Below are 14401 nucleotides of genomic sequence, written 5' to 3'. Positions count from 1 at the left end.
GTTAGGGGGGAAATGTGTAAGAAATCAAAATACGCGGGCGATTCTGAAATAAACTATAATTTACTGCTCTAGCGCCGGAGAAGAAGAGAGATTGAAGTTTCCCCCTCTCTCTCTCCCCGGCTCTCTTCCTTGAAAGCTCAGTTCGTGAAATTGGAGGAGAAGGTTTAAGGTTTAAAGATGAAGGCTTTAGGGTCTAGTGGTTGGAAAGGTCCCGTAAAGTTCAGGATGTGAGTTTCATTCATCTCTTCCTCTACTTCTTCTTCGATTACTTTGTTTGAAATTGATATCGACTTTTCATGATTCTATGGTTGGAGCTAGGCCTACTGCTGAAAACTTGGTACCTATACGTTTAGACATTCAATCTGAAGGTCAACGTTACAAAGATGCTTTCACTTGGAACCCTTCAGGTTTCTCTCTTAAAAACCCTACCTTTTTTGTTTGTCATCTTCTCCGGTATCTACAGTAGAAACGCTTTGTTGTAAATGTGGGTGATTCACTGATTCTTGTTTTTTTGGTATTGGATTTTAAGACCCGGATAATGAAGTCGTTGTCTTTGCCAAAAGAACTGTTAAAGACTTGAAACTTCCCTCTGCATTTATCACTCAGATTGCCCAATCTATTCAGGTTGTTTCTAAACTCGATCACGCTACTTACACCCCCGTTACTTATGTTTCTCTTCTGCTATGTTTTTGTTGTTAAGCTCTTTCACTTGTCATAGAGATGAATGATATGTTGAACATTTTAGGTTACCACTTTGTCTTTTGTGAGTTATACATTCGACTTATTGTTTCTAAGTCTTTAGGTTTAACTTAAGAAGAGGCCTGATTATAGCATTGTACCATGAGATGTATTATCTTTAGGACTACATTCTGTGATGTTTTTGCTTCAGTTATGCTTTATACTGTTTTTGTAAGGATTGTAATCGCCTCTTTAGAAATCTCTCTGCTTACATTTTGGTCATTTTTCTGCTTTGTCAGTCTCAGCTCTCAGATTTTCGGGCATATGAAGGACAAGATATGTACACTGGTGAAAAGATCATACCAATCAAGGTATTATGACACAATATAACTATCTTGGACGAATACTTTTGATTTTCTTATCCTTTTCTCTTTGTATATGAGTAATTTGCTGAAAAATATGAATTTTTAGAAGCTGATAAGCTATCTTTCCGTTTTGTTTTTCAGCTTGATCTCCGAGTTAACCATACCCTCATCAAAGATCAGTTCTTGTGGGTGAGAATACATGGGGATCTTGAACAGTTTCAGCCATGATTTGGTACTCTCAGTCTCAATGCAACTTGATTGCTGGTTTTGCAGGACCTAAACAATTTTGAGAGTGATCCTGAGGAATTTGCAAGAACCTTGTGCAAGGATTTAGGTGTTGAAGATCCCGAAGTTGGAGTAAGATAACCATTCAATTTTCACCGTTTCATTATGCAATCAGATAAATCTACAGTTTAAACGTTTAATACAAGTGTTCTTTGGTTTCTTTTTTTCTTCTCTGAAGCCTGCTGTTGCCTTTGCAATAAGGGAGCAACTTTACGAGGTAGAAAATTTAATTGTAGCTTTAAGCTATTGTTATTTGTAATTCAGTTTAATAATTTTCTGTTTTGATCATGAATGCCAAACTTACTGACCTACCATGTCGTTGATCTACTTTCCAGATTGCAATTCAAAGTGTGGCTTCAGCTAGAGAGAGTAGATTAAGTAAGAAAGGCCGCAGAGGATCTGATCATGGTTCAGCGAGGTCTTTTCATGTTGCTCTTATTTGTCCAATTTATCTTGTGGTAATAGTAGACCCTAGCTCAAACAATTCTACAATAACTTTGCATCTTTCATGTGCAGCAAAGCAAGTGGCCTGTCAATGGACTTAGTGAAGCTATTCAGCTTTAAGTCCAGTGTAGTTAGGTAAGTGATTATCCTGCCCACGTATATTTTCTCTGTGAAAGTCTCTTGTTAAGACCTGTTGTTCGAATGACTCCTTGCATCTAGATTGTTTATAACATGATTCGAAATTGTTACCTATATATACACACTTATATGTGCCACCTCTTCATACATTTTGTATGGTTTGTTAGTTAATGATCCCATTGTATGGAGCTGATCCTTTCTCAGATTGCTCTAATAGTTGACCTCTGGTAATGTTACATTTCATTGAACAGAAAAAACTAAATCACTAGGTTGCAAGTCGTTTAATTGCAAAGATTGATGAACTTCTTCCTGCATTGCTTATCACTAAATGAGAGCTTTCAAAAAAATAAGTTTTATGGGCAAACAAATTGACTTGCAAGACCAAGCAAAAGTGATAAAAAATAATAATAAGATCCATACATAACAATTTTGAGCGTGACTTTGACAGGAAAAGGAAAGACTTGGATGTTTATGAACCAGTGGTGGATCTGCTAACAAGTGAGGAAGTTGATGCGCTTGAAGCCAGGGAAGAAAGACATGCAAGGTAAAGCGTTTTGTGGACATGTAAAATATTCCTTAGGGCAAGACTCCGCAAATGAATGATAATACGAACTCAATATGTGTTGTATTTTCCTTAACTGGAGTGTATGATCTTATTGAATTTCAATAACTAGAAACTTTGGAGTTTTTCAAAATGTTTGATGTGAGAAACCGAATCCTCTAGGTGATAAGTTATTGCAAATGTGCCATGGCTCATGGCCTAAGTTTGAGATTTTAGTTTTAGCAAAACCCTGGTTAAGTGAAACACAAGTGGGTGTGGAATGAGGAATCTGTAGATGATTATACCTCAATGGGACATGTTAGGTTAACAGAAGTTGAGTTGAGTGAGACCATCTCTTGATGAAGATGTTTCCCAAACTTTGAGCATGTTAAGAATGTTAGAGAAAGAAAGAGAGAGAGTATAGATTTAAAAAATTAAGGGGAGAGGACAAGGCACGTTGTGAGAATCAAGTGACCCACTTGAGACTTTAATAAGATCTCATCATCAACCATTAACCTCACTGTCGAATACGGTCGTACTTTTTCTTCTATTCTCTTCTCTTTCCCCACTTTTTTTTCTCATTGCCTGTTCAATGATTGGGTCCCCTTCAAGCTCAAGCTCCTGTCATCTTAATTATTATTTATTTTTTCTGTTCGAAAATAAACAAAATTATTGGGTTTATTATTAATAATTTTGTTGGAATTTTTGTAGTTTTGTGTGGAGATTATTGATCAGTTTTTGTTGTGTAGAATTTATGAGTTGTACTTGTGCCCTATCCTTGGAAGGGTACATGGATAAACAAGTTAATGTCTTGAATCGGCTGATGCTTTCTTCTTTATAATAGAATCCATTTGATGAATAAAGCTAAACTTGAAGCTGGTTTTAATATTCGGTGTAATTGTATAATCTTATATACTCGGAAGTCGAAAAAACAATATAACAACAATCAACCTAACTGACATTGAAGAAAACTATCTTACTTTGGTTCAAGTAACTTCTCTAAATGAACATGTAAGGTAACTTAAAATAAGAAAGAAGATGCATCAAAAGAGAAAAACTGAATCTAACTGAAATTAAACCAAAAAGGATCTAATTGTTTTATTTTTGTGGCTACAAAAGATTTGGGTCTACGTGAGACGAAGTTGTTTTTTTTTGTTGACTAAAAAAAGTAATGAGCGTAAAGCCTGAGCTCTTTCTGTCTGTCCGAAGTTAGGGATGTCAGCTCAGTCGATGGTTCTGTGTATTGAGACAATATTAGACCATTACCGCCAATTGTTCCTAACTTCTACGTTATAAGAGAATGATAGAATAATAATAATTTCTCGCTTTTATATTTATCAATATTGAGTTACAATTTGTTATCATTTATTTACTAATATATATTTGACGGATTAGTTGGTCCAAACAAAAAAGATGGTCGGTGACTTGAATTACGTACTGTTACATTGGAACAAATCATGACTCATTAACTCAATGATGGATTATTATTTCCCCTGATTGATCATTTAACGCATGTGCAACTTAAGTCAATATCTGACTTTTACATTATGGAGAACTAATAACAATTCTCAATCAAATAATGCTAATCATCTCACATACAAATGATATATGAATTCAAGAAAGATATATTTTTCTCCAAATAAAAAAAAATCCCACCGTGATTTACTCTCAGGGATTATCAAAGGGGAACATGAAACCATCTAAATTCTCGACGATAACTCGTCGGAAAAAATATTCACTAGACCCTTAAAAAAGAAGCCACAACCACATAACAAGAAAGGACAAGGAGGAAGGAGGAGGAGGAGATCACCATGGCGGGCTAACACCCTTTTAAGATATGTACAAAGGTTGATTATAATACCATTTTTTTTTGTCTGTTTGGTTTTGGGGTTAAGCAGTGAGGCTATTGGAGGAGTTAGATTTGTCAAGAATAGACCACATGACGAGAACGTCGTCATATCCACAAGCCATGACTTCTCCTTGAAGCTCTTGAACCATTCTCTTCTCGTGTTCTTCCCTCGCTTTCGCATCCATTCTTCCACCGCGGGAACCCTTCTTTGGTGATTCTTGCGGTTGGTTGAAGAATGTTGCCGCTTTCTTGAATGGTGTTGCTATTGTTTTCTTCCATGATGCCATTTTTTTTTTTTTTATGTTTACTCAATTCTTGAAATAAAGTATTTCTTCTTTTTAATCAGAGATTCGGATTGAGAGAGCTCGAGAACGACTTGTTATGTGTATTTATACACGCACACACTCTCTCTCCCTCTCTCTATATTATATTTTAATAACAATTATTATTAATAAACTAAAGAGTAATTAGTAATGCTAAAGCAAAGGGGAGAGAGAGATAGAGAGATAGAGAGAAAGAGAGGCAAGATCCGCGATGGGAGCTTTCAAGAAACATTACTATGGTTTTTTTACTTTCTTTACTTTTTGTTATCCATTGAACATCGTTTAGGCCTCTCCCTACCCTCCCACATGCATCGCCACGTGATCTCTTCCTCTCTATCTCTTACATTCAATTCGACAAGTTGTGTAATAGTTGCATGTAACCAAACCGGATAAAACCGAATCAACTCAAGATGAAGCCACGAGTTTGCCTTTTCCCACTCCCTCGGTACTGACAATTGTAATCTCCAAGTGCTCACTGCATTCTCTCATTCCCATCCACTTCCTATTTGATGTGCCCATCTTCCTTTGAAAAGATCTCCCTTTTTTATTTATTACATCAATCTATGTAGATATTTCTTAATTTCTGCTCCATCATTTCAATAACTTATCTAGCAAACTATAATCTTTTATGATTTATGAGAGAGAGATACTAGATGCACACTTTTATAACATGTGTGCAAAAACGACGTACGGATTATAAAGCTTGGAATTCTTCTGTTCTTAGAGACATATATTGTATATAAACGTACTCATATAAATTATGTACGTACCAATTAATTATAGTACGTCTACAGCAAAAAAAAAATCATGATTAGTAATTAATGTTAAAGTTAGTTAATCAAATTTGGTGGCTATGAATAAATGTATATACTATAGAATTTAAAGGACCAATATGGCATAGGGGATTGAGGTGGGCACAGATTGGTCAGCAATAGCCCATGTGAATTCCACATGTTTCTCTGCTTCTCTATCTCTTACTCTCTCTTTTCATACATCTCTTTGTATTTATAATTTTTATAACCTATTTTTCACATATAGTAGATATATATCATCGTCTAATAATTCATTTAATCGACAAAAGTATACAAAACGTCAAATGAAATTAATATTATAAAGAGATAATTTTGCATTGCACAAAATTTTCTTCCTCTTTTTTTACTTGCACTCAAACTTTTATTTTTTTGATAATCTAAACATTTATATTTTGTTGACTTTTAAAAAATTAGTTTAGTTAGTTGTTTAATCTGAGAGTTGGTTTGGTAATCCATTTTTAGGGATATATATGGTTCCATACTTAAATGGAATTTTCTGTCTTCATATATAATTTAGATATAAGAAACTTATACCTTTGTTCAAAAAAAAAAAAAAAAAACTTATACCTTTGATTTTTAGATTTGAGTTTGTTTTTTTTTTTTTTTTTTTTTTTTTTTTTTTTTNAGAGTTTGTTTATTTGATAATAAGAAGAGTTGGTTTGAGTTTGATTTAATCGAACGACAATTTTAATACGGATTTAACGTTTCTAAGTTCAATCGTGTCCACGCACCAGATTACAAGATTCCTTTTGCATGTACACGATACATTATCTATCTTTAGTTTAAGTAAAAGGGAACCCAAAGTAGTAAAATTGACGTAGCTTAAAAGTAAGGATTTCAATTTTGATGTTTTGATATTAGATTTTAAAATGAATAAATGCTTTTAGAAAAGCATCTTGTGCATGAGAGGAACCGTGGCAGTGCATGTATCATCTTCTCGTTACAATAGAATCTGTTGTTTTAATTTAAATACTTTTATATAGAAACATACTGTATAATATTTCTTTATAATTTCCGGAAATATATATAAAAGTCTGACTCTGCTCTTTTTTAATTTGTTTATAGCATCCCACATGACAGCCAACGGACTCTGCTCATTGGTGCGTAATTATTTTCTCTATCTCTCAAGCCTTTTTTTTTTTGATACTATAATATAGAGAGAAAAAAAGAGAGTTAAATAAATAAATATTGTAGAACATGATTTGGTTCGTGGTTCTATGATCACACATTCGGAGGTACCCTCGAGACACGATGGATTTAATCAAATGGGTATAACTTTTTTTATGGCTTAATAATTGGTCATAACTTAGAGATGTGGTTTCTTGCTTCTACTAATTTTAAAATTCGTGATGATAATTTAAAGAAGAAAAAAACAAGACAAAGTCCTGCAGTTTTCAGAAATCGAATCCTGATCGTTATATTCAAAATTATATATAGATGTTAAAAAAATGTTTTAATTTTAAAACTGAAAGAAAAATAGACTTGATTGGTTATATTTTAGATCACTGAACTGAACCAAGTACCAATCTTCGAAGAACAATTCGAATACTTAAGTTTTTACATTTGTTCCATAATTTTCTTTTTTTTAAAGATAACAAAACTTTGAATAGTCATACAAGTAAACCGGATGGACAGTTGTAGTGTTGACCGGATGGGTATTTGTTAGATCTTTTCTCATAAGGTTTTCTAGGTCGGTGAGGTTCAAAAATACTATTACAAGAAAACAATGTTTTGAAAACAAGAAATTATAAAATCTAAAGAGTAAAGACGTAGAAAAAGAGGAGCTAAATTGTTTGTTTGTTTGTATGTTGACTGATGAAAACTGAGTGGCGGTTTGGTCGGTCCGTAATATTAGGTGACTTGGTACGATATTTTCCGGTGCCTCTCCCTAACTCTGACTTCTTCCTTTTCCCCCTTTTCTCTCCTTACACACTTTCCTTTTCTTTCTTGTAACGTTTTTTCATATTCTTTTCAATGTTTTAATTCAATCAACTTTGAGTTGACTATATGACCTTTATTTTCGCGTTTTGTGCCAAATAATAAAGTTATACATTCCTGAATTTATTTGTTATGGTTGTTGAGATGATTCTTACTGTACTCGAAGACTTGAAAGTGTTTATTTTAGGGGCAATGTACTTGTTACGCCGACACATAAATAAGGGATAATGTTTTCTCAAAATGGTTTTAAACTGGCAAAAGAAAGCCCATGGGTTGTACAACTCTATACAGATTTAGGCCTATTGATTCTATTTTTCTTTTTGCTGATTAAGGTCTAATGGTCTTTGTGCGCTTATGTAACTCGGCATTATAATAAAACCTCGAATTTGTAATTTATTAACAAATGAAGTTTTTAAAAACAGTTCTAGTGTCTTCTTCCTTGTCCATAAGCCATAAGGTATGTGGTTGTGAATTTCTCTTTTTTTTTTTTTTTTGGTAGGAAGTGAATTTCTCTTTTATGTATCGGAGTAAACCAACTCGAAAATGAAATATAAGAATTGTACAAAGGGTAGGAGAGATTGTTTTGTCTATAATTTCTCTCATTTATTTTGTGTACACAACCTCTCCCTCTCTCTTTCTCATCATATAAGGAAGTTTAAATAAATTTTGAAGTAAGATATATGTAATGACTAATGAACCAATGATATATGATATTTTTAATCGAAGTTTGAAGTAACTCTAAAAATGAGAATACTCAAGTGTAAAAAAGACGGTGGAATCAAGGCCTTCTAAATCTCATATTGTATATCAACAAACAGAAACTAAACCATAATTCTAACAAACAAAGGGTGTACTAAGTTATTATTCTTACCATGAACTTAATTAACAAGATACAAAAGAAACATGAACATGATGGAAAACAAAACATGACGAATACAATAAAGAAAAAAAGACAAGGAAGAGCATGGAAAACAATTCAGGGAGTGAGGGTTTTGTAATTAGGATCAGAAACTCGGTTCTCGTAGAACCTAGCGATAAAAGAAGTGGCTCTTCTATCGACCCCTGGCTCAGCGATCCAAAGCCGACCATCTTCATCACTGGTCATGATTCTTGACCTTATGATCACTCCTTCCTCGCTCCAATCATCTCCACTGTTCGAACAGCACGGTAACAATGCTCTTATCACTGAAAATGTTGACGTTTTCTTGCTCTTACCCATCTCGATTTATCTTATACGTGCAATCACATATATGTATACATCTAAGTTCACATATTTATATATAGGAAGGTAGAAAGAGAGAATATAGGAAGTTGCTACGAAATGGTGATATACAAATACAACCTCTCGTGTAAATAATATGCTCTTAACACGTACTTACACATTTGCATATATCTCATATATAATATGATCTATACGAGGTTTAAAATAACATTATTCTCTAAGGAAAACGCAACGGAGACCGACCGATGGATGCATAAAGTGAAGAACTCTTTTTGAGATGAGAATAAATTCTCATCCTTTGCATGGATGTGCGACGGAGGAGAGGACTCAAGCACATAGTTTAATTAATATACAAGTATAAATAAAGTAATAGTAACTAAAGTATGAGAGATGTATGTTCTCCATCATATATTTTAGTCCTAAATATCCATACTACCAAACTATATTCTTCAATCGTTAGCTTTTTACCTTTTTATTTTAACTTGTGTATATGAGTGATTTGTAATACCCAATATTGATTATCTTCTACATAAGTTTCAATGATATTTTGTCATTTTTGTTGATGTTGATCATATCAATATTGAATATTTTTTGTCGTCAACCTTATGCAATATAGCGTTTGAAACAACACATATCGACGATCACAAAGGCTAACACAAATTCAAAGCTAAATCATGGTTATTATTTGGTCACCTTTTTCAATGAATTTTTGAATTGTACAACATTTAATTTAATTAAGGGGATACATATCCATCTCAGTAGGATGTTTTAATTAGTGGCTGATAGTGCGACGTTCTATATATCCATAAAGTATATGATCATGATGTATATAGCATTTAAAAATAGATTGAAGAGTTCGGTTTGGGTTCAAAATACTTTCCAGGTGTAACAGAGAAGTACGCAAAGAAGAACCAAGAAAGATCGGGGTATGTATTTTGTTATTTGGAAATCAAATGTTTCGTGAGCTTTGGGCTGAGGATTGATCTTTTATGAAAAACCATACCAGGATTTATCTAATTTGATGTGATGGTGACTAAACCTCTCATGAACAATGTATTTGAGTAAAGATCATCATCAAAACGTAAAAAGACAAGTTAAACCATAGTAAAGATCATCATCAAAACCTTTTTCTTTTGCATCCGGGATTCACTTGACCTTGCTGAATTTGAACCAGACTTGGAGCATAGCTGACGAGACGTGGCCAATAGCAAAATAATTCATCTGTCGTAGTCTCTTCATAAACTTCTTGGTATACATTCTCTCCGACAACGTAAACTCTTGTCCTGTATTGACGATTGCTGTCTGTTTCACAAAACACGACCATTTTTTTCTCCTCATCCACCAAGAAACTCCTCACATTTGTCATCCTTGTTACCATCAATTTAGGAAAATCCACTACCAAGAAACTGCTCCACGACAAGTCTTTGGCCTCCTCGATTTTAGTATTGGTCACCCATATCTTCATCTCCGAAAAATCCTCTGTATCATCATCAAACATCTCATATAACAACGCAAGCTTCTCTTCACTAACAACTGATAGAATCATACTCTCCACAACACCATCAGCATCATCACTCTGAAAAGAAGAGAGAGACGTCCAAACTTTTTTGTTGTGAAATCAAACCTGATTACGAATTTACCGAAGGGCTCTTCTGTATCTGAAGCAATCCAGTAAGTATTCCCCTTCAATGTCACGCCCTTAGATTCGAAGGAACAATTAGGAGAGACGTCATAAAAACTACTCCATGAATCAGAGTTAAACTCATAGATTTCAAACTCCGCACCTACCGGGCTGAATGAGAATGACTTATACCTTAAGATAAGGTGGCTATTCCAAGATTCTTTCTTTTCGTAGCCTAAAACAAATTTATGGAACAATGCGTTGCTGGATCTGTTTGGGATCCACCTGGTCTGACCAGTATAAGGGTTCCAAACCACGAATCTCCTGTCGGTAGTGGTGCACAATAATAAACCGTTGCACTGAAAGATATCAGATATCTTGACATCTTCTGGATCATTCTTACTGACAAGTACACCTGTTACGTCAAAGGACGGATCAACGCTGTTGTGGATGCCAGGGAGATTGATACTAATTGAACAAACCCTGGAATTGATCAGAGAGAGGAACCCTCTTTCAGCTCTAGCCAAGTTCTTCTTGAGGAATCCCGGATCTTTGAACAAAGTGTACCACCGCTTGCAAGTAGTTTTCAATTGTTGTAGATATCTGGCCGGAACCCTTGAGAGTATTTCTGATTGTAAATCCCGTGGAAGATCTGAAAACATCATTGCTTGTTTGTCTTGTGACCTAAATTTACATAGAAAGAAAGCAAAAGTAGGTTAGATATCAATGAGGGGTTTTAAGTAAACCTCTATACTTGTCCACTTATAGAAAAATTTAAGGACGCAAAGTTTAAGGAAGAAAATATGAGATAAACAGAGATAAAGAGCTGCTAGAACATGACTCATAACCTTTAAAAAATGACAAGGAAGAACACTAACAACTTGGAGAAAACAGATATGAAGTCCATCAAAACTACATATAATATCCAAGACCAGATTGCACATAAGGTTTACGGAGATTAATGACTGTTTAAAGAATCTAGAAACAGATTATAATAACTGTTCTGTATGATGATGATGATGATATAGATCCAATTAAAATCTCAGCAAAGCAAAAAAATTCATCAAAAGAATACACAGAAGCGTAATAATGCCTAAGCACAATTACTGCTGCTACGCTTTCAAATGAGCCTTTCTAACCAAATTAAGATTTCGTCTTCCATCAAAAGAAGCTAAGAAATAATTTAGGTTTCCATAGNAAATCCTCTGTATCATCATCAAACATCTCATATAACAACGCAAGCTTCTCTTCACTAACAACTGATAGAATCATACTCTCCACAACACCATCAGCATCATCACTCTGAAAAGAAGAGAGAGACGTCCAAACTTTTTTGTTGTGAAATCAAACCTGATTACGAATTTACCGAAGGGCTCTTCTGTATCTGAAGCAATCCAGTAAGTATTCCCCTTCAATGTCACGCCCTTAGATTCGAAGGAACAATTAGGAGAGACGTCATAAAAACTACTCCATGAATCAGAGTTAAACTCATAGATTTCAAACTCCGCACCTACCGGGCTGAATGAGAATGACTTATACCTTAAGATAAGGTGGCTATTCCAAGATTCTTTCTTTTCGTAGCCTAAAACAAATTTATGGAACAATGCGTTGCTGGATCTGTTTGGGATCCACCTGGTCTGACCAGTATAAGGGTTCCAAACCACGAATCTCCTGTCGGTAGTGGTGCACAATAATAAACCGTTGCACTGAAAGATATCAGATATCTTGACATCTTCTGGATCATTCTTACTGACAAGTACACCTGTTACGTCAAAGGACGGATCAACGCTGTTGTGGATGCCAGGGAGATTGATACTAATTGAACAAACCCTGGAATTGATCAGAGAGAGGAACCCTCTTTCAGCTCTAGCCAAGTTCTTCTTGAGGAATCCCGGATCTTTGAACAAAGTGTACCACCGCTTGCAAGTAGTTTTCAATTGTTGTAGATATCTGGCCGGAACCCTTGAGAGTATTTCTGATTGTAAATCCCGTGGAAGATCTGAAAACATCATTGCTTGTTTGTCTTGTGACCTAAATTTACATAGAAAGAAAGCAAAAGTAGGTTAGATATCAATGAGGGGTTTTAAGTAAACCTCTATACTTGTCCACTTATAGAAAAATTTAAGGACGCAAAGTTTAAGGAAGAAAATATGAGATAAACAGAGATAAAGAGCTGCTAGAACATGACTCATAACCTTTAAAAAATGACAAGGAAGAACACTAACAACTTGGAGAAAACAGATATGAAGTCCATCAAAACTACATATAATATCCAAGACCAGATTGCACATAAGGTTTACGGAGATTAATGACTGTTTAAAGAATCTAGAAACAGATTATAATAACTGTTCTGTATGATGATGATGATGATATAGATCCAATTAAAATCTCAGCAAAGCAAAAAAATTCATCAAAAGAATACACAGAAGCGTAATAATGCCTAAGCACAATTACTGCTGCTACGCTTTCAAATGAGCCTTTCTAACCAAATTAAGATTTCGTCTTCCATCAAAAGAAGCTAAGAAATAATTTAGGTTTCCATAGTCCCAAATCCATCGTTCTTGCTCCTTGAGCTCATATTCCTCACATTTTTTAATTCTAATTTCCATAAAACCGCAGCAAGCAGAGATACAACGATTCAAACTCATTATCACAAATTCAGGAAATCAAAACAGATAAGCTAAAAATTAAACAAAACAGTAGCCGATTTATATCTCATCAAGGATATTAGTTAATAAACCCTAGAATACGATGATGGAAAACGAAATCGAACATTAACAGGATCGATACATCATAAAATATAGAACAATCGGAAAACAAGGAATCAAAAAACCGGAAAAAAAAAAGTAAGAAGAAGAACACTTAGTTAGAGGAAAGAGCTTACCCAAACGAGGAAGCGTAATTATCCGACGGAGAAAATGTGGGAATCAGTGTCTTCTCCGGTGAATCGATCGGAGAAACGAAGCAAAGCGAATGAAGAGGTCCTCGGAGGCTGCGAATGAAGAGGTCCTCGCAGTCGCAGCTAACACTCCAACGATTCCAAGGGTTTCGGCAACCCGCTTCGTTTGGGCCTAAACTATTTGTTACCGCTTTGTTTGGGCCTAAATTTCTTTTTGTACCGGTCTAACCAAAACAATTCGTTGCATTGGAGATTTCAATTGATTAAATAAAAACTGAACTCACATTAATTAAACCAATCTTGGAACATAACCAAAGACAGTGAGGCCAACATTTTACGCCTTCAAATTCTAAAAAATTAAAACCAGAAGATATTTTATATTCATCTTTTCTAACAATTTATACTTTGTTATTTCTGTCGCAACACACGGCAACTTTCATCTCCTCTTCGATGAAGAAGCTCATTCGACACGAAAACATAGGGAGTTGCGTTTCTATATCCACTGTTAAGAACTTTCTCCATGACACAAACGTGGTCTCAATCTTATTGGTTATCCATATCTCCACCTTTTGTGTCTCACAGCTCTGATATAACAACGAAAGATGTTCTCCTTTACCAACCGAGAGCGTCATGGTATCAAGACAATCTGCTTCTTGATGAAAGGGAACGCATAAATGTTGGAAACACTCTGTTGCGAAATCAAAACTAAGTAGAGAGTAGTCGTTGACTCCTCTTTGCTTAGATAAGTACACCCAATAAGCATTCCCCTTCAATGACACGCCATAAGATTTTAAGCAACCTTTGGGAGTGATGACATCAAGAGTCTTCCATGAATCAGAGCTAAAATCATATAAGTCTTTTCGGCGAGTAGTAACACCAAGATATCTCCTCCTTGAATTAGAGCTAATACCATCGATCTTCAATCCTAGATCACCTTTGGGAGTGACATCAAGATTCCTCCGTGAATTTTGGCTAGTTTCCAATCTTTTGTAGTAAATACCCGGAATCCTCAAGATTTTGTAGCTATAGCACAAATCGCTGTTGTCGTATCCAAGAACGTAGACATCGTCTATCCTGCCACGATTTTGCTGTTGGAGCCATCTCTTTTGCCCCGTAAACGGGTTCCAAAGCACTAATCTATTTTCTCTGGTGGTGCATAACAATAAACCATCGCAGTGAAAGGCTTGAGATATATCTGCATATGTATTACGATAGGGGTCGACTAGGGTAAGTTCACCTTTCGGAACGACGTCCATGCTAACTCCATGGAGATTGTAGCTCATCGA

At 35.0% G+C, this 14401-nt stretch overlaps 3 protein-coding genes and 2 pseudogenes across 3 annotated transcripts in view; 1 reads left to right on the top strand and 4 right to left on the bottom strand.

Annotated features, from left to right (window-relative positions):
- LOC104782355 (chromatin structure-remodeling complex protein BSH) lies at positions 34-2598 on the top strand. The gene is made up of 10 exons (XM_010507266.2): positions 34-227; positions 319-407; positions 530-624; positions 978-1049; positions 1185-1232; positions 1317-1400; positions 1507-1545; positions 1664-1746; positions 1845-1907; positions 2359-2598. Exons 1-10 carry the CDS (start codon positions 178-180, stop codon positions 2456-2458), a joined length of 723 nt encoding a protein of 240 aa, XP_010505568.1. The 5' UTR covers positions 34-177; the 3' UTR covers positions 2459-2598.
- LOC104782346 lies at positions 3856-4651 on the bottom strand. Its single transcript, XM_010507255.1, has one exon. It carries the CDS (start codon positions 4585-4587, stop codon positions 4342-4344), a length of 246 nt encoding a protein of 81 aa, XP_010505557.1. The 5' UTR covers positions 4588-4651; the 3' UTR covers positions 3856-4341.
- LOC104782337 lies at positions 9630-10921 on the bottom strand (annotated as a pseudogene).
- Positions 11378-13278, bottom strand: LOC104782326 (annotated as a pseudogene).
- The window catches only part of LOC104705250 (putative F-box protein At3g17560), a 2202-nt gene continuing 1314 nt past the window's right edge, over positions 13514-14401 (bottom strand). The window contains exon 2 of the mRNA XM_010421216.2: positions 13514-14352. Within this exon, the coding sequence (XP_010419518.2) occupies positions 13514-14352 (839 nt within the window). The remainder of the gene's footprint in view (positions 14353-14401) is intronic.

This window comes from Camelina sativa, chromosome 1 (genome assembly GCF_000633955.1).
Source record: "Camelina sativa cultivar DH55 chromosome 1, Cs, whole genome shotgun sequence".
NCBI lineage: Eukaryota > Viridiplantae > Streptophyta > Magnoliopsida > Brassicales > Brassicaceae > Camelina > Camelina sativa.
This window is presented reverse-complemented; position numbering and strand designations above follow the sequence as displayed.